This window comes from Misgurnus anguillicaudatus, chromosome 19 (assembly GCF_027580225.2).
Source record: "Misgurnus anguillicaudatus chromosome 19, ASM2758022v2, whole genome shotgun sequence".
NCBI lineage: Eukaryota > Metazoa > Chordata > Actinopteri > Cypriniformes > Cobitidae > Misgurnus > Misgurnus anguillicaudatus.
In genome coordinates, this window is record NC_073355.2 from 1,557,151 (window position 1) to 1,581,814 (window position 24,664).

Consider the following 24,664-nt stretch of genomic DNA (forward strand, 5'->3'; position numbering starts at 1 on the left):
CTCTTCCATGCAATTGTTTTATCTTTCCCGAAGTGTGTATGCGCTCAGACTGCGTCCTCTTGTGCATTCGCAAATCCATCAGCTCTCGCGCGCTCTCTGGAAGGTGACGCTTTGGTCCGCAACGCCCCGCTGATCGCGTGCGCGTCTCTCAACAGATCTCTGTGCGTTGCTCTGGGTGCAGAATGCTCATGGAAGTTGTAGTTTCCCAGTGTCGCATTGCGTATTGTTTATCATTTCGCATAACTTTTAAGAAAACTACAACCCGCCCTACGGCCGAAATCTTACCCGCGTTTGGCGGGTGTTAATGTCAAGCCCTGGTCATAATACCATAAATTCAAATATCAAATTCACTTACTGCCAGCAAAAATGAGCCTTGGTTTGTGCTCTCTGGAAGAGAAAAGCCCACTTGCATATCATTGTTCAGCTCGTCTTTTTTTGTCTGTAATTTACAACGTTCGGCGGGGCAAAAGATCACGTTGCTGTGCACGAAACAGCATCTCGAATGCACACCAAAAATTACCACTTTACCAGTGCCTTTGTAAGTGGCGACAACGATCTGTGAACTATTGTGTTAACGACCGTGTAGCTGCTTTGTTAGTTGCTGGAGGACGCGTGCTTTACAAAAACGGTGCTGTACTAAAAGGTAAATTATAGTTCGCCTCAAAGTTTTTTTATTTGTGTATTTATTTAATGTGTATTATTTCTTCCCCAAGCTCATAAAATAAATTTGGGTCGCACATAAATTGGCAGGGTGGGTCGGAAACCGGAACCAAACAAATTTTTTTTATGCCCTAGTGTGATCGCTCTATACCGAGCCCCGGTGCGTAGAGAAAACTAGTCATGTTTGCGCCTTTTGCGGTTAAATTGTTAAAAATCACTTGAGTGTTAACATTTGCAAGCCTTTGAAACATGTGCAAATGATACATTTAATGATACACATTAAATTCACATGCAAGAGGAACCGTGCGTTGTGATCCATACGGATCATGGATCAACTGCGATCCGTTACACCACTAGTTTTAGGCATTATTCCAATACCATGTAGCTATATTGGTTCCCATCTGCCATCCACCAATAGAATTACATTCCAATTAAATTCAAATAAAATGTGCATTGAACATGTTTTGGTTTGGGTAAATTAATTTGTATGTGGTATAGCTATAACAATCCACTGATTCTTTGGCAAAATATTAGTATATACTTGTCAACAGTTTGATTTTTAAAACCACTGCATGAGTCTGGAAAAGTATGGAATTTTTTAATGAAAATTGGAAACCTGCTAAGACCTGGTGTGTCTAAGACATCACATTTTTGTTGTTTGCACCATAATTTTAAATTCTTTGTAACTGGAACTTGTTGTACACAAATGTGGACACTTACACTGCTTTATGTTCAAAGAAAAACATTTGGTTATTATATTTATTGGTTCTTCCTAACCCCAAATAGCTGGAACAAATCCAAAATGCAAGCCAAACCAAAGCTTGGGTCTTAGGAGGTTGGGTCAGATTTACTTGGAAAAATCCAACGTATTTACAGAGTGTGTGTAATGGCGCAGTCACATTTACTTTACTATACAGAACCATATCCATGTGTGATTATCCTGAGCCCCAGACACCCCTCCCCTGGCTGGATTCAATGGCTTATCCATTGGATAAGAACACGCTATCTTATAAATAACAATGAGACACCGATGGTCAAAATGTACTACAGTGCTTTGCCACGTCACAGCCCGTGACGTTTACACGATATGGAGTTTAAACCCAGAAGACAAAAAGATCACAAAAAAGCTCAAAATTAACTTGTAGTTTTCTCCTAATATTAAAATGAACAGATACTAACATAGTATTCTATGATGTGCAACACAACTAACGCTGTCAACATCTAAAAAAGTGTTGGTTAGTGTTTCTTGACGCTTTAATATCTGCGGGTTATTTACTTCAAAAGCGCAAATTAAATAACACAATCTACTAAGATCAGCGCAAATTAGTTCAGGGTCACAAATAAGCAGAGCAACTGATGAGTTAACGCGTGATCATGCGCTTTAGCACCACACACATCACAGCTAATGAAGACATAGGACACTAAAAAATGATTTTTACAATAAGTTTAGGAACACCTGGTGTTGTGTGACGACTTCTACTGACTCCTATTTTATTTACTTCAGCAAACAATAAATAACAAATTTTCAACAATCGTTTAAATAATCTCCTCCCATAAATGTTGTGTCTGAAAAGGAAACTCCTAGAAATGCACATGCAATAAGGTCAGTCGCAAAAATAACTAGAACACACCTTTTCAGCGCTAATTATCCACTGCGCATCTTTAGTAAATCCAAAATGAAGGTTTGCGCTGGTGGAAGCTGTAGTCTCAGCTCTCATCAGACTTCTCTGGTTGTCTTTTGCGGAGTATCTCTCTTTCGTTGTCTTTCTTCTGTTGCTAACCACGGGGGGCACCCAGCTACAGATGCCATCAGTGTCGGAACAAACTCGGCCCAAGATCAGATTTTTGTTTGTGAGTAATAGATGTGTGGCATGAATGCGTGTGAAAACCGTGTTAATTAAGGCAGCACATCTTTTTACTGTTTTCTAAGCTGGATGCACACTGGAGCAGGTGGATAATGTAGATTATTCTCTATGTCTTATTGTGCTCTTTGTTTGTAGATTGAGCTGAGAACCAAAGTCCTGGAGGCCAAACATCAGGAAGAGATGCTGAGGATGCAACAGAAGCATGATGCAGAGATTCAGAAGGTGAATTCAGAACTCTTATTTACTGTACCTAGTCAAATTTTACAAAGATCATTTAAAGGCGGAGTCCACGATGTTTGAAAAACGCTTTGGAAAAGGAGACGGGCCGACTACCAAAACACACTTATAGCCAATCAGCAGTAATGAGCGTGTCTACTAACCGACATCCTTGCCGGGTTGCGTATATGTGGGGCGGGTCTATCAACAGAAGGTCCAGTTTCTATTGGGGTAGGGGTGTGTTTGTTTAGGTGATTTCAAATATCAACATTGGCTTTCAAACATCGTGGACTCCGCCTTTAATACACAATTACAATAACACAATAGCAATAACAGTAACATGTCTGTCCGCTGCTACATTTAGTCATTTAGCAGATGCTTTTGTCCAAAGCGACTTACAAATGAGGGAACTATAGAAGCAATTAGAACAACACCAGAACAACAATACATAAGTGCACTAGAACTAGTCTCATCAAGTCTAACACACGGTGTACATGGCAGAGGGTTCAAGTTTATTTTAATTTTTTAAGGACAGTAAAGATAAAGACCGGCAGATCATTCCACAGGTACGCGAAAGTGATTTCTTTTTGAGATGGCACCACAAGCCATCGCTTGGTGGCAGAGCGCAGGGATCGAGAGGGTACATAAGTCTGTATAAGCAAATGAAGGTAAGGGGCTGCTGACCCAGTGTTGGTTTTAAAGGCCAGGAGCAGAGCTTTGAATTTGATTCGAGCTGCTATAGGAAGTCAGTGTAACCTAACAAAGAAAGGTGTGAGGTGCATCCTCTTTGGCTCATTGAAGACCAGTCTTGACGCTGCGTTCTGGATCATCTGTAGCTTACATGGCCAGCCTCAAATGTGTGTCTGCTTCTGGACCTAATTCACAACTCTCTTTTACCAATCTGTAGTGTGGGACTAAAAGAGCTAGTTAAGGAAGCGATGGGAAAATTGTCGTGTCCCTAAATGTTCCATGAGCTTCCCTTAACCTCCCTCTGTCCTCCTTTCTGGCCGGAAGCTTTCATCTTTCACAGCCGACCGGCTCACAGGATGATGAGCTTAGCAACAGAGTGCACTTCTGACAGACAAAAAGCTGAATAAATAATCCACTGATGGGCTCACTAACTTTTCAGAGGGAGTAAATCATAACTTTTATCTTTTAGCAGGTTTATTTGTATGAAGTTGCATCTGTGTTTGAAGCACATGTTGTGTACTAGTGTTGGGTGATATGCCCCATCGCAACCTTCTTTAAACTGATGCAATTAATTCGAGCGTGTCATTAAAGCCCAGGCGCTCTAACATTTCTAACATTTCCTACATGCCAGGAAAGCGGGAACAACACAGTCTGGTTTTAACCCACTGTGCGCTAACAACCTCTATAGTGCAAGAAAACGTCAGAGCTAGGGCCGCTCGATTATGGGAAAAATCATAATCCTGATTATTTAACACGATTACCTAATGACTGTAACATGCACCTATAATATAAAAAAATAATTTGTTACATTTATATAGCGCTTTTCTGCAGCACTTTACATATGAATGGGGGAATCTCCTCAACCTCCACCAATGTGCAGCATCCACCTGGATGATGCGACGGCAGCCATATTGCGCCAGAACGCCCACCACACACCAGCTTATTAGTGGAGAGGAGACAGAGTGATATAGCCAATTAGTATGAGGGATGATTAGTAGGCCAATGGGCAAGTTTGGCCAGGATACCCCCCTACTCTTTTTCTAATAACATCCTGGGATTTTTAATGACCACAGAGAGTCAGGACCTCGGTTTAACGTCTCATCCGAAGGACGGTGCTTTTTGACAGTATAGTGTCCCCATCACTATACTGGGGTGTTAGGACCCACACAGACCACAGGGTAAGCACCCCCTGCTGGTCTCACTAACACCACTACCAGCAGCAACCTGGTTTTCCCAGGTGGTCTCCCATCTAAGATCTGACCAGGCTCAGCCCTGCTTAGCTTCCATGGGCAAGCTGTCTTGGGCTACAGGGTGATATGCCTGCTGGCCTCCTGCGCACACATGCATACAGGAACACACACACAATTCAATGCATTTGTTTAGTGTATCCCTCTGCGATTGTTTCGCAGCCTAAAAGATGCAGCGGGACCTGCATATCTTCCAGAAGGGGAGAGTGTAACCCGGGTAATCCAGTTACTAGTTAAGATTAAGAATTATAAAATAATAATAAAGTGAAATATAATAAAATAATTAAGTGAAGAAAAGTGAGAAAAGTAAGAAAGGAGGAAAGTTCTAGAAGGAAAACTGTTTTGCCCAATCACAGCCCTTATTTCAGTGACTGACTCTCCAAAGAGCCAATGTTAGCAGCACTTTCATAAGCCCCGCCCACAACCTGCAGCGGCACTACTAGACTGCCAGTTTGAAAGACAGAGTGAGAGAGTGAAACGGAGCAGCTACACAGAGCGATATTCAGAGATCCTCTATAAGAAAGTTTTAAAATAGATCGCGAATAACTTTGGATGCAGTAAATAGTCATATTTCTGAACGGATTCGATTACGTGAAGTTGTCATTGGAGTGAGAGGACGACAAAGCAAAGATTTGTGAACTGAAAGTGGATGAAATCCAACGGAGAATTGGAGTGTTGCAAATGAGCTTATTTGAATATATATGAAGTTATTGCCTTGGCTGGGTTTTTGTTTTGTCTATGATTTATTCTACGTGATTTCCTGTGAGAGATTCCTGTTTTGTGCCATATTTAATCCTTCTGGAGAGGAATCTGTGTATCTGACGTGATTAAATATGCACAATGGCGAGCCATCAACGAACCTGTTTCCACTTTGAACTGTGCTAAGATTCACCAACTGGTAGGAACTTTCCAATTTTTTTTTTGCTTTTGGACACAAAAAAAAGACTCTCGTTCGTTGAACTCTTGATATTTTTTCTTCTACCAAAAAGGAGAGATTGTCTTTTGAACTTGAGCTCATTGAGAGAGTTTAATAACTCTTGTTACTGAACTGAATCATTTGATTCACGAACTGTGTTCAACTGAGTTGTTTGATCTTTATTGGAACTGAACTGAATCATTTGATTCACGAACTGTGTTCAACTGAGTCGTTTGATAATTATTAGAAATGAATTTAATAAATTTGATGCAATTGTGTATTTTAATCTCATATTTTTGAGTATTATGTTGAGTTTGAAAATAAAAGTTATCTGTTATTAGAAATTTGAATCACATTCAGTGTTCTGAGTTAAATTGAATGTCCATTCAATATTTTTTGGGGTTTTATTGAATGTAATATTTTGCTGAAGGTCATATTATTTGTAAAATACTTTCACTGAAGTGAAAGAAAAACACACTACTGTTTTATTTTGAGAGTTTTATTTATTTTTATATTTTGTGAAGAGTGTGAAACTTCAAATTGAATTGAATCTGTCAAACTGTTGAATTCTTGATCCTATAAGAAATGAAAGAAGATTGTTAATTGTTGATCTTCACTGTTAACAACTGAGTCTATATCTGTGAATTATTCATTGAAACAAATAACAAAATAGAAATTTTCTATATTAATACAATTCACTGAATCAGAACAAAACTTTGTCAGTCACTTACTCACCTGCTGTACTGCCTCCACTCTCCAGTAGACGTTCCTTGCTTCTGATATTCATTGGCCCAGACTGAAAATTATTACTAGCTGTAGCGCAATCAGTTACGTTGCACGTTACATGTTACATACGTGTCAAGCAGTGGTGCTCTTAGAGGTTCTTTTAAACATATCGGTTAAGCTGAACGCGATTCATATTTTAAACATGAGGAATGTTTAGCTACAACTCGCTTGAAATGCATATAACTTTACAAACATAAACAGGATTACTACATAGTTAACAGAATATACTATATATAAATAAATACAATGCAATGCAATGATCATTCACAAATGTGGTGATCAAACACTTATATTGAAGTGACAAAGATATGTTTAACAATTTAACAATAAACTTTTTTTATCCAAAATGAATCTGATATCAGTGGTGACTGGGAAATAACATCCATTATTTTTCCATTGCTTCTGTTACCTCTTAATTGGAATCTTAATAGATTAATTTTGGCTGTAATAATATTGCTTTTATATTCTGTTTTATACAGTCTCTTTCGTTCGTTTGAAATTGCATGTGTACTTCACAACAAAACTGAAATCTATCAGATGTGTCTTGTTCAGAGAATGTCAATATTTGGTCAGGTGCTCATCTTTCTTTGAGGGCCTTAAAAACAGCATACGCACGTGGTGCAAAGCTGTCCACTGGAGGGGTTGCACATGTCCTAAGGAATCCAAGGCTGTGCATGCACCCTGTCATGTCCCTCTGCTGTTGATCTCCATAGGGTCCTTTCAGAGTCGCAGTCCCTTGGTTACAACTCCACTGGCCAAGTTCATTGGAACAATGACTTACTGCCTTTGAACTCCCACTTGGACAAAGATGGCTTGGAGAAGGTCAGGACCTCAAACTTACACTGGGCTGAACAAACAGCTCTCTGCTGAGAAACGCCTGCATCAGATGAAGCACATTTCTGAAATGACCACCTTGAGCCCAAAGTTATCACCCACAGCTCACAGCACAAGACTGGTTTGCCGTTTGGGAACAGATCTAGCTGATGTGCTGTTAATTTGGAGCTTGCTAAATGCACAATAAAGAGGTGTCCCGCGTAATTTTGATTTTAGTGACTCATCCCGTATGTTATTTTATTACACTTGTACATAATGACCCATGAGTGGCTTCAGGTGTATTAATAATAAAATATTTACAGTTAGTTCATACAAATTCAATTTTATTTATAAAGCTCTTTTAACAACTGTTTATTTTACCAAAGCAGCTTTACATACAATAGAAACAAACAAAAAACAGGTTGAAACCTGAAAACTGATTTTTCTGTTTTTCATGCTTTTATTAAAGGGTGATCGGCTGTTTTTATTGTTTTTATACTAAACTATCTGACGTTTACTTTGTCTACTGATGTTTGCTTGGTTTTTACATTCAAAAACATCAAAAGCAATAAGTAATAGGCTATTTTGTACCCTGGTTTTGATGCTGGCTTGAGAAATGCGGGCCGCATAAAAACCATGGAATTTTGGGATAATCGATTATTTTTTTTCAATGCATCAATTAATCTAACGATTCATTTTTCCAGTCCGATTCGATTTCGATTCTCTATTATCTCCCTATTAATTGACTAATAGCAATTTATACATGTTGACTTGCATATCCGAATGGAAAAAAAAACATGAATTCCAAAATAAAAAGACTAAACAAGTGCAAAGTAATGCATTCTTAGTCAAAGGTGGCATTCAATAAAACGTTTTGCAGCGTTTGCAGCACATACTGTGCAGTTTAATAACAGTAAAAAAATCTCAAGTTCACATTACTTTATTTTACATGCATTTATGAGCAAAACCTCTTCAATGTGTCTTTTGATATTCTGTGTAATTTTTATAAATGTGATTTGTTTAAACCACATTGTTTTCGTGCTGTTCTAGTCCGTGTAATGACAGATATAAACACAATTATAGACTTAAGAAGCACATGGTACATTATTAAATCTTTTTCTCTTAAGTTTACGATGAAATTAAACATTTCACTGATTGACAGCATGATGCAATCAATCGTGTTTCCCTTCAACAGTATAAGCATAAAATTTAGATTTATAGATGTATCTATTTCTCTGAAAAAGAAAGATTATTAAGATAGAAGAGGATTAATTTAGTGAGGGTGAATGACAGCCCAGTCATTTGGCAACAGTGTGTTTTTAAATATTTTAAAGTCATGACTGTTTAAAACACACATGGCATCACATTCATGATTTTATGGTAAACGTACACGTTTTTGTGTCAATCCACGAGCATTTAAACCAAAACAAAGCACTTTCACTTTAATTAAGCGTGAGCAGCGCACATAGACTACAAAAAAATTGGACGTAGTGTCTGTGACGTCACCCATTGGTCTCTCGACTAATGTTGTTGACGCAGTGTGCTAACTTTGAAAACTAATTTGTTTCAGATGGTTTTAAGTAAACACTGATGTTATGTTTCCTGATTATGTCTCCTGTGGGGTAGCTTAAATAGCGAGAAGAGCATAGGGCCTAGAACTGATCCCTGTGGAACGCCATATTTAACCTGAGAGTAGCATAATTTTTCCTCATTTACGTAAACAAATTGATAATAGTCAGTTAAGTAAGAACTTGTATGATCTGTTGTGTCGAAAGCAGTGCTAAGGTCTAGTAATATAGGAAGCGAGGTTGCACCATGATTGGATGCTAATAGGATGTCATTTGTGACACTAAGCATTGTTGTTTCTGTGCTATGGTGGGGCCTAAATCCTGTTTGAAATGTTTCTAATATTTTTAAGAGAAAAGATATATTCGAAGTTGGTTTTAAATTAGTTAGGTTTCCCTGGTCGCGATGCGTTTTTTTAATGAGGGGTCTAATAATTACCTGTTTTAGGCTATAGGAATACACCTTTAATTCTAACTATGAGTTAATGATATTTGGTACTTGTTCTGACACTGCCGGGAATACCTCTTTCAGTAGTTTTGTGGGAACAAGATCTAAACAGTACAACATCTTAAAACATCAACTTGCAGCCTTGACACACTCCCCACATCCTTTCTTAAAAAAGTACTTAACTGTTTAGAAACTGATCTTTTAAAAATAATAAATATCACTCTGCTCACAGGCACTTCTGTAGAGTCGCTAAAAACTGCAGTTGTTAAGCCTCTCCTAAAAAAAGAGTAACCTAGACAAAACCATACTCATCAACTACAGACAATCTCAAATCTTCCTTTTATAGGCAAGATCATTGAAGAGGTTGTTTTCAATCAGCTGAACAAATTAGTAGACTCAAATGGCCAATTTTCAATCTGGTTCCTCTCAACACCACAGCACAGAGACAGTGCTCATAAGGATAAAAAATGATATTCGCTTAAACTCTAATTCAGCTAAAATATCGGTGCTGGTGCTACTAGATCTTAGTGCTGCCTTTGACTTGGTAGATCACATCATGCTCTTACATAGACCGGAAAACTGGCTAGGGCTCTCTGGGATGGTCCTCAAATGGTTTAAATGGACTCCTTACTGGGATCCCCCAGAAGACCATTAGAAAGCTGCAGCTCATACAGAACGCTGCTGCCCAAATTCTGATCAGAACCAAAATATCTGAGCACATCACTCCAGTCTTCAGGTCCTTACACCGGCTACCAGTTACATTTAGAATAGATTTGAAAGTAGTATTACTTGTTTATAGATCACTTCATGGCTTAGGACCCAAATACATGACAGATATGCTATTTGAATATAAACCTAAAAGATTACTCGGATCATTAGGATCAGGTCAGTTAGAAATACCAAGGGTTCACTTACAACAAGTGCTTCAGCATTTAGCTTTTATGCCACCTGTAGCTGGAATCAGCTTCCAAGAGAGATCAGATGTGCTTCAACAGTAAACACTTTTAAATCTAGATTAAAAACACATCTTTTTAACTCTGCATTTACTGAATGAGCACTGTGCTGCTTCACACTGACTGCACTTTCAACTCAAGTCACTTTTACTCCTGTTTTATTTTTTTCACAATTTTTTTTACTAAAATCACATTTTATTTTATTTTACAAATGTTTTTTCTCTTATACATTATTGTATATTGTTTTCTCATCTCTATGTAAACCCTTTGAATGACCTCTGTGTATGAAATGTACTATACAAATAAACTTGATGATTTGGATGATTTTATTAGTTTTGCAAACTCCTCGCGTACCTAGCTTGTCAGACAATTGTTACTTTCAACCCCTCTCTCTCCTACTTGGAATGTGAACTCTGCATTTAGCCCATCCAGTAAGTATTGTACGCACACACACACACACAGCAGTGGGCAGCTATTACTGCAGCACTCTGGGAGAATTGGAGGACAGGTGCCTTGCTCAAGGGCACGTCAGTTTCAACCTGGTGGCCGTGAGACTTGAACTGGCCCTAGCCTCTAACAAATAGGCCATGACTGCCCAGCCCAATTAAACTCGTGTATTTAACTCGCCAGTGTTTTATATTGCATGCTGGAATGATGCCACCAATCATGTGTCTTGATGAGTCATGCTCAGATTTGACTTTTTGCCTGGATGGAAAATGAAATGGATGTGAATGATCCTATAGGCTTACACTAAGGCTGTGACCCAACCGATATCACAGAGGCTTGAGTGAACTTGTTGACTTGGCCCAAACCTCCCAGAACACTTTAGCTACCAACTAGTAATAATTTAGTAACACTTTTACCATGATAGCAATCACATGACAATGTGCTAAAAACCTCTAAGCATTTTGTAGGGATAAGCTATAAAATTGACTTTTTTTTTTTTAGGTTTTAGACCGAAAGAATAGTGAGATTGATGAGCTGAAAAGCTTGTATCGGGGGAAGCAGAAAGAGGTGGAGGAGACCGTTCGAAGGCTGGAAAACAGAGGTGAGGGCAGGACAGGGTGAAGGGTGTTTATGCACTCGTTCTAAACCCTCTGTGCAGATAAAGCTGCAGTTGGTTTGTTTTGATTTAAGCCTTCATAACTAAAAAAACTACAGATAAGTAAACACAATAAAAACATGCTTTGACGAAAAATTTTAACAATCCTTCCTGAAATGCATTAAACTTTTGTTTACAAAGACGTGAAACTCACCGGGTGGTCAGGGGTGTTCACTGATATGCTCACACAAAAATCGCTGCAAAAGATGCTTTCCAACAGGTGTTTAAGCATTCGTTGTAAACTTGTGGACCTGTTTTTCCAAACGCCTCACACCCGAACATTCTTCCGCTGAGAGCTTGAATAATAGACACTCCAGCCCAGTTGGTGGCGATAATCCACCTTTGCCAATTGCAAGAATACAAACAACGTTCCCATTGTATTTCACAGCACATCTAATACAAGTCAATGGAGTTGGACAAAACTACGATAAAACCTGATAGAAAGCATCTTTTGCAGCGATTTTTGTGTGAGCATATCAGTGAACACCCCTGACCACTCGCTGAGTTTCACATCTTTGTAAACGAAAGTTTAAGGCATTTTAGGAAGGATTGTTCCAGTGCACTTATTCAGCCATTGTGGGGGTGGGGGCTGATACAACAGAAACAGAAAATTCTCGGGCCAGCATCATATGTCCAAATTTCAGTCAAAACCGTTCTATTTCATCATAATCTGAAAACAGGGCTTTAAGTGTAAAATACCCAACTTGTCCTTTAACATAAGCGTGGAAGTCACTTACCATCTTAAGGATATGAAAAATAACACATTTAAACCAAATGAGCTGATGCAAAATGAGTACACCCTACAAAGATTCTTAAAAAAAAACCAATCTAAATATTTTGTATGGCCTCCATTCTTTTTTAATCTTTTATTCTCCATTCTTGAACAATGACCTCTTTCAGATCCTAGATGGAGAATGACGTTCTGCTTGTCTTTTCAGAACTCCCCGTATACCTCAACCTGGGGTTGAAGTCTGAATGACTTTGACCCTGTGCTTCTTATAAAATGAATTAGTGACCTTAGATGTGTGTTTTGGGTCACAGTCATGTTAAAAGGTTGCCCGGTGACCAAGACACAGAGTGATTTTTTAATTTTTGGATCCCTTTCGTGACAGTATTCAACTTATTAGCAATGCTTAACTAATTACCTTGAAACCTTGACCATTTTGTGCAAAGAAATAATTTTATTTCTCATGTCTTGAGACATTTCTTTACCATGTGGTGCTATTCTGTCACCATTACATTAAAGTGGATTTTCTCTCTTAAATATCACTCTCAATTGCCAGTTATCCTGTGGCCACCTGTGTGAGGATTAAAAATTCATCATTTCCTAGTGAATTCCTGTTCATTACACTATATTTAATTTTTTTCCTAACATATTCATCAGGGTGTACTCCTTTTTGCAACACCCCATTTGATTTAAATGTGTTGTTTTTTGTATCCTAAAGATGGTCAGTGACTTTTACTCTTTTGTTACTAAAAATAAATGTTTAATAAAACTGTTTTGTAAAAAAGAAAGCAAATTGGTCCCATATTTACTAACAAATGGACAAAAAACTTTAATTTTCAAAGGGGGTATACTCGTTTATGCTGTATATGATACTGTTATTTTTATATTTATTATTCTGCTTGATTAATAAACTGCTGTAATCTCCACTTCACATCGTACTTAACGTCTCGTGGTAAAATTACTGTAATGCAAGTTCTTTCAAATCTTCTTAACTACCATTTTCTTTTATTTTTGTACCTGTTGTAACATACACAATTTGCCAACCGACACATTTGCATTTTAATAGTTTTATCTAATGTGTACATCTTAAGACAATTAACTGACAAATTTTAGGAGATAAACTGTGTCCTGATGCATTAATGGTTCACACATGGAAAACAGAGTACGTGTAGTATTAGTTTTATCCATTGCTTCTGCAGTCTGAGTCTTGCATTTTAAACATGCGTCAGGATGAAAGGTTGTTGTTCTTTGTTGGTAAAGTATGTGTTAAAACACAATCAAATGTTTATAAAATGTAACTTTTTGTACTTTTATTTTATATTCATTTGACTAATTTCTTGTTTCCACACATTCTGGAGGGCACTGTATATACAGTGGAAATCAAAATGAGAGAACAACCCACAATTTCAGCATCACTGCTTGGTCTTATTTAAAAATATCCTAACAGAAGTGAAAGTGCAGTTTTTAAGCATATTTCAGTTAAAACGCTGATCAAAAATTAGAGAACACTTTCAGATACCTTCCAGTTGTTGTTGTTAATCTGGCACCTAGTGCTAATTTCCTTAATTATCCAACAAACCCTACTTAACTGGCAGCATAACTTTTGACTTTTTGTTAATTTTGAGAGATGGTGAGTAGTTCTAAAGTCACTGAAACCCTTAGGGCGCACTCACACTATCCAAACAAACTGCGCTCGTTAATGGCGCCCTGACCGGCTTGCAGAGGTGGGCGGTTCACTTGGACTCAGATGCAGAACGCGCAATTTGATAGCAAATCAAGCAAGCCAGAGCACGATTCAAAGGGAGAGACGTCAATTGTGTAATCACTCACCTTCATCTGCCTTCGTAGAAACCTTCTGATGCGCGCAGCAGGGTTACGTGAATGTCTTACCTGCACACGAGACAGACCAGCTAAACAATATGATGGCATGTGAGAGGGTTGTGTGTCATTGAGCACCAAACGACATTGAATAAGAAACGGACTTAACATTACGATGGGTTCCAGTGTTAAGAGAGTGTATACTTCCTGCTTTGTTAAAAAAAATCACATCTTATTGACGTCTGGGCTCGGATCGATAAAAGTACAGCGTGAGTGCGTGCTTCTGGGGGAGTAGGGACAGTCGCCCTGGGTCACGGTTTGATTTGGTTAGTGTGAATGCACCCTTAGGGGCCAATCACACCAAACGCGTTTATTTAAAGCAACACTAAAGACTTTTTGCTCTTTGCTCCCCCTACAGGTTAGAAGCGTAATTGTCCATTTCCACTGTCGTAAATACTGCAGCATAGCTGGCTCTGATTGGATTGTAGGTCTGCCGTAAAGCAAGTTTTTGTATTTTTCACCTGAACAACAGGACCACTACCCGACGGTTGGAAACTTCTTTAGTGCGGTTTTGGCCGATAGAGGGCTGCAAAGCGATTGTGAAAGTGCCGTTCACCCTGTTTCGAGTGGTTGAATGACTGAAACTTTTTTGGAAACGTTATTTTAAGGTAAAAAAAAAACTCTTTGGTGTTGCTTTAAGGCGCCTTTTTTTTTAATGTTATTCTATGGGCAGTGAGGGTCTCTCCCAGCTGCAGTCAGGGCAGGAGAAGTGGATAATCTATCCGTGTCCAGACGGCATAATCGTGCATGCGGGAAGCCGGAGCTGTATGGCTTGCATCTATGGTGGGATGTAAATGTAAAATGGTCTTCAAATACATACACACATTTCGTTTTATGAGAACATAAGCAGATAAACAAACGATATTCAATATTTCAGATAAAGATATACTTCCTGTCTCCCGCGTCACCCTGTCTTTGTTGTTAAGCCTCACCATTGGTTGAATTTGATATACACATTCAGACGCACTTACCCCTGGAGGCGTCCCCAAAGTGTCACCGCGGTGACGCAGTGCGAGTTCCCTCGAAAGGGAACTGTAACAATGTATTTTTAAAGGTAACACGATATAACCTTGATCTCACTTAAAATGTGTCCCCACATTTAGTCCTTGAATTTGACGGAATTGGACCTGGAAAGTCCTTGAAAGGTCCTTGAATTAGAAGTTAACTAAGTTACGGTGTCCCGCCTTTTGGGCTTATGCACTTACAGTATGTCCACTTAGAATTTTCATATTGAAACTAAATGCAATATAGTAATTTAATTGTTGTACGTGCTTTTAGTTTAGGTAGCACCCCTTTAAAGGTGCAGTGTGTAAATGTTAGCGCCATCTAGTGGTGAGGTAGCAAATTGCAACCGACGGCTTAATCCACTGCTCACCCCTCGCTTTTGAAACACATAGAGAAGCTACGGTGACCACCACCGAACAAACATGTCATAGTCGGAGACAACTTAGTAAAAAAATTGTCTGTTTAGGGCTTCTGTAGAAAAATGGCGGCACAAAATGGCGACTTCCATATAAGGGGACCCTCGGTCTATGTAGATAAAAAGGTCTCGTTCTAAGGTAATAAACACATAACGGTTCTTTATGATAGGTCTTTATACACCCATGATAATATAGTTTTGTATATTATTTTGCATTTCTTTCAAGAGATCCTTCTAAAAATTACACACTGCACCTTTAAATGTTTTTCGTGCTTTCACTTTCAGTGTGCGTTTCAGCATGGACACGCTTCAGATAAGCAATAGAATCAATCACAGCTCTAATCGCAAATCGTGTCAAAATTACTATTCACAACAGAATGCTTTCCGTAAATATTAAGCCAATGTTACTAGGGCCTCTTTACGCGAGCGATCCCAGAACATTTACGGAGCGTATTTGTGTTTACACAGAAGCCTCTTGGAAATTTTCTGGGACCAAAGTGCTGTGTGAATGAGGTTTTTGTGTCTCTCTCTTGTAGTTCAAAGCCTGCTGAGGGAGTCCCAGGTCATCCGGCAGACCAAAGAGAAACAGATCAGCGAGCTGAAAAAAATGTCTGATCAAAGTGCTGAATCTCTGAAAAACGAATGGGAAAAGAAGGTAAGGAAGGGTTGAAAGGCTCAGGTTTCCACAGGCCCAGCAGCTTTGAACACTCACAGAGTTAAGAGAGTCCAGCCAATCCGTCAAAATCTAAGAATCCAGAAAATCCATATACTGTCAGTTTTGTAGTTCGTATGAGATGTTTATTGCTGTGATAGAAAAGAAAAGCTCAGATGGTTTCCTGGAAAAATCTGCCCTTTTTATGGGTTTTTGGGGGAAGAGTTTCTTCTTTCAGGACTCTGTTTCTACACAAAGTTTTATGTAGGCTTATTTTCAGGGCTTAACAATAAAAATGTGGGTAAAGGAGCACCATCGAATGCTGGTTGTGTTAGGAATTAAGTTTCTGATGATGTTATTGTGGACAAAGTTCACTTGGTTTTATCTGACTGTCCAACAATAAAAATGTTTGATTTCCATGGCTAAATATTTCTTAAAGTTTACAGGAAAAAATGTTGTAGGACATTATTTGATTAAAACTGCAATTTAAGAGATTCTGCACAATGTCCTAGTCTAAAAATACATAGTTTATACCTTTAGAATGCGCAAAAACTCACAAATAACACATCATTTAAAATTAAGACATCCTGAACAACATGCAGCGTATGAGAAAGACATTGCGGCGATTATGATTTTGGGCACTTGTGTGCTAAATGTGCAATCAAGGAGAGTGTAAGACTCTTCAGCGCTTCATCTCATGCCATACAGTACTGTTGTTTTAGAAGTTTTCTTGTTTATTTTTCAATCTATTTTATTAAGATACAAACAGAAAATACAGGAAATATGTACAAAAAAAAGTTCAGAACTAAATGTCGTCTTTGGGCATCATCTGTGTTTAGTGTGACCCAGGGACGGATTATGGCAATGATGTGCCCTGGGCACGGATGTCTCAAAGGCCCCCTTCACCATTTTTTTTGTGCAACAGCGTTGCACCTGTATGCACAGGTCTCAGTGTTGGTTCGCCTCTGCCTGTATGCCCCATCTTACAGGATTAATAATGGCACTAATACGCGGGGAGAGAATGCACACAATATTCTTTACTTTCACACCACAAATTGGTTTATTTATATCTCACAGTATCTGTCAATATACAACATACTGTACACTATACTCAATCAAAAAGATTCTGACCTCTACAAATAATGTACAGGAGAAAATTAAAAAAAATATTATACATTTACATTTTTTTCTACATTTAGCAGACATTTGACAGTTCATCACAGGCATTTAGCTTAGAACAAAAAAGTTGCTTTAAATTTACCTTAGCTGATGGGTATCTTTCTCGATTTCCTCAGAGAAAATGCTTCCACAACATCATCAAAATCAAGTTCCCTCACAAGATCACATTCAATGGCCATTAAAGACAGTGAATTTAGACGTCCTTGACACATTTTGCTTCTTAGCTCATTTTTTACTCTTGCCATTAGAGAAAATGAACGTTCTCCTTCACAGTTGCTGACTGGCAGGGTAAGGAAAAGCTTTGTGGCAACATAAACATTGGGGAAAACCGAAGGCAGTCCATAATCAATAATTGTTTTCAGCATTTTTGATGGTGATCTGTCTGGCTCCGATGAAATGAAAGATCTGAACTGAATCAGCTCATCAGCAAGACAGCTGTTCAAGTCATCAGGGTAAGCAGCAGAAAGGTTATGGGCTCCTGTTATAATGTTGCTGTCAGATTCTGAGTCTGGCACGAATAGAACACCAAAGAGACTATTCATGTGTTTATAGGCATCTATTCTGTGATCAAGGCAGTTGACAAGATTGTCAATTAAATGTGTCCACTTGAAACTTACGTTTTCCACTAAGGCCTGCATCACCATCTGTGGTCTCATCAGCAAAAGTTTTTCTTTTCTTGATGCGTTGTACGTCATGCTTATAAAACTGACATACACCTGTCACACTTAAAGCACTCCTCTCAAAGTGTTCAAATAGTTCTCGCTGAGCTGATACAAACTCACGCAATGATTCAAGCAGTCGCATCGCTGTTCGAAGGTCCATTTCACTTTTTTGTAGACATAAACTGGTCACGTTGAATCGTTCGAGTATAGTATTCCAGAATTGCGCCATAAATGCAGTTTCCAGATTGTCCATATGAGCGCAGTCCCGATGCTTCGTTGCGTGTTTCCCTTTTTTCGTACTCATCTGCAGCTATACTGTTCAAGGCCTCTCTTATATTACTATAATTTTGCCAGAGAGCTTTGGCCGAATCCGCCCTACAGCTCCATCGAGTATTAGACAAATGCTTAAGCGTTAAGTTTGTCTTTTCGAACACTTTTGCCCATCGGCGTGTAGATGCAGAACAAAACGAATACAACGACTGTAGCAGACTAAAGTACTGTTCGACATCTGGACTGCTGTGTATACTGTTTACACCTACTAAATTCAACGAGTGAGCAGCACAAGGTATATAATGAATCAATGGATTTATCCGTTTTAAGTGAGCCTGCAGTCCATTGTATCTGCCCGACATATTACTCGCATTATCGTACGATTGGCCTCTACAGTTTAATATGTCCAAGCCAAGGTTGTTTACCATTTTAATGACGTAATCACACAAACTCTCACCTGTGTGACATGAAATGGGCTCAAAAGCTATGAATCGTTCTAGCACATTCCCTTTCTCATTGACGAATCTGAATATGAATGTTAACTGGTCTGTGTGGGACAAATCTGGTGTTGAGTCTACGATTACTGAAAAATATTTGGCATCCTTTAATTCATTTGCGATAACTTGTTTAGTTTTTTCTCCCAATACATCAATAAACTCCTCACATATACTTGATGACAAATAAGATACAGTTCCCCTTCCTTTTTGCCCGCGTGTTTTAATATGCTCCGATAGAAACGGGTCAAACTGAGATATCAGTTCTAAAATTCCTAGATAGTTTCCATTGTGAGGCGAACCTAGGAGTTCATCCTCCCCCCTGAAAGCCAGTCCTCTTTCGGCTAAAAATTTTATTACTGCCACCACACGTTTCAGTACCTCTTTCCAGTATTCCCTCTCTCCAGCAATTTGTTTGACCAGAGCCGAGTCAATCGCTTGAGTGTTTTTAGATCTATGTAATAAGGCTAGCATACAGGACATATGGCCTGGGCTCCTCTCATGTTCAGAAATCCGTTCTGGGTGCTTCCAGTCACTGAATCCATCTGTAAAGGCGTGTCTCTTGGATGAGAAAAGTTTGCAAGAATAGCAGAAAATCTGTCCCGTTGATGGAGAGTATAAAAGCCACTCTCGTGACACAATCTGTCCGTTTTGTAAGAGAGTGTTAAACAAAACATTTGTAAGGGAGCGAGTCTTGCCACCCAGACCGCTATCCCTTACAGAAGAAGTATATTTTGAGCTTCGGTTATGGAAAGCTGCAGCACATCTGTTAATAAGAATCCTTTCACCAAATCCCTTTTTATATCTCCCCACAATTCGGGGTCGTTGTTTGTCTCCCAAAACAGGTGGTCATCATCATCTTCATCCGTCTTACTTTTAGTTTGATCATCCTGACATTGCGATGGCGGCGGGGGCGATGGCGGCGGGGGCGATGGTGGCGCCGGCAGCCGCAGTGCCGGCGGGTTGATGTAATCACAGGCCGGCGACTCCGTATCACTCCTATCACGGTTAGTTGTGCTAGCGCCATCTTCACTTGAAGCAGCAGAAACGTTGTTGTTAGCGTCCACAGTGTTTGCGTTTTTAAAAAAGCTGGATATTGTTGGTAGCTTTTTTAGTAATTGAGCTTCTCTTGTTTCTTTGTCCTTTTTGTGCTTTCTTTTCATCGATCCACTTGGTTGTGGTTTTAAACTCATTTTGTTTTTGTTTTTTGAGTAACGGTTCTCTACGCATGACTTTTATTATTACGCATTGACGCAATGGTTTTTACTCGCCTCTAGATGTCCCTCTCAACAGCGCAGCAATACATTAAAATTATTTATTTGATTTATTTACTAGTTTTAATACTTTGCAACTGCAAAAAAGTACATCATTCCTCACTATTTAACACAATTTTAATGAAAGTAAAATTAAAATTAAAATATTTATTTGAAAAGAATAGACACAGTAAATTTGACAGTGCCCCCTGCTGGCCCAGTGCCCTGGGCAAGTGCCCAGTAGGCCCGTGCGTTAATCCGTGCCTGCTGTGACCTCTCTTGGCACTAAACACATCTTGAGCGTTTTTGAGCAGAATGAAGTAAAAGACTCATTTAAGAGGTCCTGTAGTTTCCTGCTATTGCTCAAGTGGAAAGGGACACTTGACACATCCGTTTACATTTTTATACAGTTTTTATACTATATACACATTTTCTGGATGTATTCTATTAAAGAGAATATAAACAATTATATACGATCACTATAACATTGCAAATACAACTAGCGGTAATCGAATTCTGGCATGGTGGCCTAAGACTTTTGCACAGTACTGTAAATGAGAAGAGAATGACAAAAAAAGCAAATAAAACTTCCTAGAACCAGAAAGGTTCTACAATGACAAATATACTTATATTAAACAAAGAAAGCAAGGAGATGCGCATCCATGCTCAACATAAGAAACTTGCAGCAAGGCTTATGCAACAAAAGCTTGCACTTAAAGCAATTGTTTATTTGCATTTTTGGTGGGAATAGAAGATGCGATTAATATTCATTTAGCCAAGACTCAATCAGCTTTCCGATCAGAGAAGTGAGCCGGCGTAAAACTCCCTTTAATGTCTGGTAGAATGTTAAAACATTTTCGTTGTTAAATAATATGAAATAGATATCATAAAAAAGGGCATTCTGAAAATGGAACTGATGCAATGGTGAGAAATTTTTCTAAATAATTAATAAATGAAATAAATAAACATGCTTGGTTGTTCGGTATTTGTTATTCGGTTGAGTATTTTGATTTGATTTAGCTTTGGCCAAAAATTTTCTTTTTGGTGCATCCCTAGCTTCGTCTTTCTGATTGTCAGTTGGCGTTGACCAGGGGCGTAGGAGCCATTTTAAAAGTGTGGGGGGGGACTATGATGATGTGACCAAAAGCTGATGTTCATAATAATAAATTCTAAATAGAATACCAATTGGCATTTTACAGCACCCTAGTGGCAATTTTGGGAACATGCCATGATAGCTTACATGAACCTATTTTTGTGAAATCATACTCACAATTTTAAAATACTGCAGGACTTTGAAACCAATGTGATTTATAATACAAAAAATACCTTTGCTGCATAAACTGTTTATTTTCTTTTTGAATGACAACGTCAACATTGTTGCTGTTTAATTACACCGGCAAATATATCATAGTGCAGATGATGGGTTTAATACATAAATAAGTTTTAATCTAAGATTTGTAAGCTGTGTTTAAATATAAGTGGTGCAACATAACTCGAATTAAAATTAAACTGAGATGAACAAACCATATTTTAGCTCTAAACTGTGCTTATTTTAATTGGTGCAACCCACCCTAAATCCTGCGCGATGTGAGGAGGTCCATATGGGTTCTGTTGTCTTTTAACATAGGTCATAACATGAAAACTTTATTGCGTGATTTGTGTCAGCACACGACACATAGGCTACTGTAACATTATGTTACATGCGTGAAAATGATGTAGGCTAATCGCCTTTGCTTTTTTCTGGGGTGCATTTGATCCCAGACGGCGTAATAGCAAGAGTGAATGAACAAACAAAAATTCACAAGAGCAACAAGAGATTTGAAGCTCATGCAGACGCGCCCAAGAGATGATTCGCTCTGTGATTGGCTAAATGTTAGTTCACTCAAATCTAAGTAACAAATCAGAGAACACTAAACTCATTAAAAATTAATGAATTCTGGACACTTTGACGCTTTGTGGCCATGTGAACGCACAGTAGAAGTGAGGGGGGGAAGTAACCCCCCTCCCGGTTTCTACGCCCCTGGAGTTGACAGACTTGATTGTTTTTGATTGTCAATTGGCGGTGACAGAATGTTGCGTGGTTTTTGATTGGCAGTTGCATGCAGCAGTGGCAGAGATGGAGCAGGAGAAGTTTGAGCTGCAGAAAAAACACACACAAAACATCCAGGATCTGCTGGAGGACACAAACCAACGACTGGCTAAGATGGAGGAGGAGTACAACGCTCAGACTCTGTCCACCGTGAGTCTATTCACACATATATAAGCAAACATTTTACATTTATATTTTTGCATTTTGCAAATGCTTTTTTCCAAAATCATACATTAAATGTGTTCCCCTGGGATCAAAGCCATGACCTCTACATTGCCAGCGCCATGCCCTACCAATTGATCAACTGTGAAACACAAGCAAACAATGAAAAATGATGTTGATTAAAATCATGTTTAAGAGCATAAAGCTTAATATTAATAATGATTAACTATTGTCGGTATAGTAAGAGTTAAAATTGTGCTCGAGCAGCTTCCGATTGATGTTTTGTCGATTGGTGTATCTCCAGTGTGACTCGTGCATTCGAGACTGTGCTTGCATATGTTTCTGGTCTTGTGTGTCTGCTTGAAGTCTTTCCTCTGCTGTCACCTTTTAAACGTCTATCAACTATTGTGATATGCGCATTCAAGGTGCACCATGAACAAAGACAGCCATATAGATGTCAGATAAGGGGCTGAAACATTGTGCTAGTCTATCTGAGATAAGCATGGACATGCGTCTGCCGTGTTGTTCTTTGTGAGTTTTGCTTGTTACAAATTAGCATTCAGCAGCTGCCATACAGGTAAAGGCACACGCCGCGCCGACTGACCGTGGTCTGTCAGCAGGGCCGAATTAAAGAGCTTCAAATCCATGCCGACCCCACAGAGTAAGATCTTTCTTTAATAATTAAACACAGCACATTTCCAGGCAGGGTCCCAGATGAAAGGCGCTTCTGTCATTGGAAATTAGGTTCTCGCATTCTGTTGGTTTAGGCTGACCTCGCCGACCCCTTCGCCCATAACCCCCCTTTACGTGTCTTACCGCTCCTCTCCTCATATGGCTGCTGTTGTCAGTATGTCAGCTAAGGCGAACTGCTCTGTGTTGCTTCTACTGTGTGTTTGATGTCTCAGTATTCCAACCTTTGAAAGCTTTTGTTTATCTTTCGTTCTTTCATCATTCTTTTGTACTCCACGCTCTGGTGCTATCCTGTGCCCATATTCACAAAGCATTTTATCTTACCGCTGTTAGATCTGGTCTCCACACCACAGACAAAATAAAAAACGATCCAGCCCCGGACACCAGATCACGTCAGAAAATATAAGTTTACTTTGTTAAAGCATCTGTCAGATACAGAACTGATCAATCGTTGCTAGAGGAGAGCATAAACAGAGGCGTAAACAGAGTCGTGAGACGGAGGTTTTAGATGATAAAATAGAACAGAGTTTTATTGATGGACAGTTAGTTTCAGTTGCATATGCCTCAATGTTCAAACCTCGTCTAACCAGGAATACAGCATGCACCTTGTTATATCCAAATTTGCTCAGCTGCATCATCCCTTAGACCTTGGGCTTTCATAAACATTCTCTTTATCTATCTTGTTTACACACAGACAGAACAGTTCTATGAAACTTCCCAAATGTGAAACTGAACCACCAAGAGACATATAAAATATAGAAATACAATGAATTAATGAATGATATGATAAAATACAGAAATATAATAATGAAAAAATGAATAAAAAACAATAATGAATAAATGAATTAATAAACAAAAATGTAATAATAAAAATGATAATAATGAAATTGATAATGATAAAATAATATTAAATAATCAAATAAAATAATTAAATGGATAATAACTAATGATTATAAAATGATTATGATGATTATGTAAATAAATGATTAAACATTAAAAAACACAATAATAAAAACATTCGGCACGTGAGGATCTAAGGTAGGATCCTTCACTCCCCCCTCTTAATCATATATGACAAAATTAAATGATTATTGCAAGCAACCCTTCATAATCTTTATCAAAATGTATCTTTAAAAAGCTTGGATGGCGCCTATCCATACTTTTCCCTTCTACATATTCTTAAAAGAACAGGTCATTTCCGTCATTCCGCGTACCAGCGTCGGTTGAGGGAGTGTGTCTTACACTGGATAATGGCCTTGATGGGCCTGTCACAGTCAAGTGTCTAATAAGACAAATCAACACTTTTATGGCAATGTACAAGAGCAAGATGATAAACACTCCTGAAATTACAACTACCAAAGGTGCCTTCAAATGATTCCAAAGTGGTCCTAATATTGATGTAAACCATACGTCCCAATCAGATGAGAAAAGACCATGGTCTTCATTTAGTTTAGCTATTTGTTCGTGTAAAACTTTAGCCAGATTATGAACCACTTTCCCAGAATCGTCTGAAATGTATAGGCAACATTCGGCTGCAATTACCTTACATGTGCCCCCCTGAGAAGCCAACAGCATGTCAAGTGCCATTTGATTTTGCAAAACAACCTTTCTAATTGCATTTACTTCGTCCAAAATATTAGCAATAGAAATGAGAGTGGCGTTCGCTGTAGCCTCAAATGCTTCATGTAAAGCTTGTACTTCATTTTGTAAATCAGTTACCCCTAAGAATGGAAAAAGTCTTCTTAACCATTTCTCAGTATCAGAAATCAAATGTTTAGTATGTCTCATGATTAAGTGCATAATCCTCTGACACTACTCACATCGCTGATAAAAGGTACAAATAACAGATTACCTTTCAGCCCTTAGGAAGTAATGGATAAGCTTTTTTACCACAAACGAAGTGTGTACTATTAGGAGCAAATAGTGT

General features: G+C 38.6%; 1 protein-coding gene across 8 annotated transcripts in view; it reads left to right on the forward strand.

Moving 5' to 3' along the window:
• Positions 1-24,664, forward strand: part of cep112 (centrosomal protein 112) — a 272,813-nt gene that overhangs the window by 53,049 nt on the left and 195,100 nt on the right. For all 8 annotated transcript variants that reach the window (XM_073856794.1, XM_073856797.1, XM_073856795.1 and 5 more), the window contains 4 exons: positions 2,661-2,747; positions 11,108-11,207; positions 15,823-15,941; positions 21,892-22,035. In XM_073856794.1, the coding sequence (XP_073712895.1) occupies positions 2,661-2,747; positions 11,108-11,207; positions 15,823-15,941; positions 21,892-22,035 (450 nt within the window). The remainder of the gene's footprint in view (positions 1-2,660; positions 2,748-11,107; positions 11,208-15,822; positions 15,942-21,891; positions 22,036-24,664) is intronic.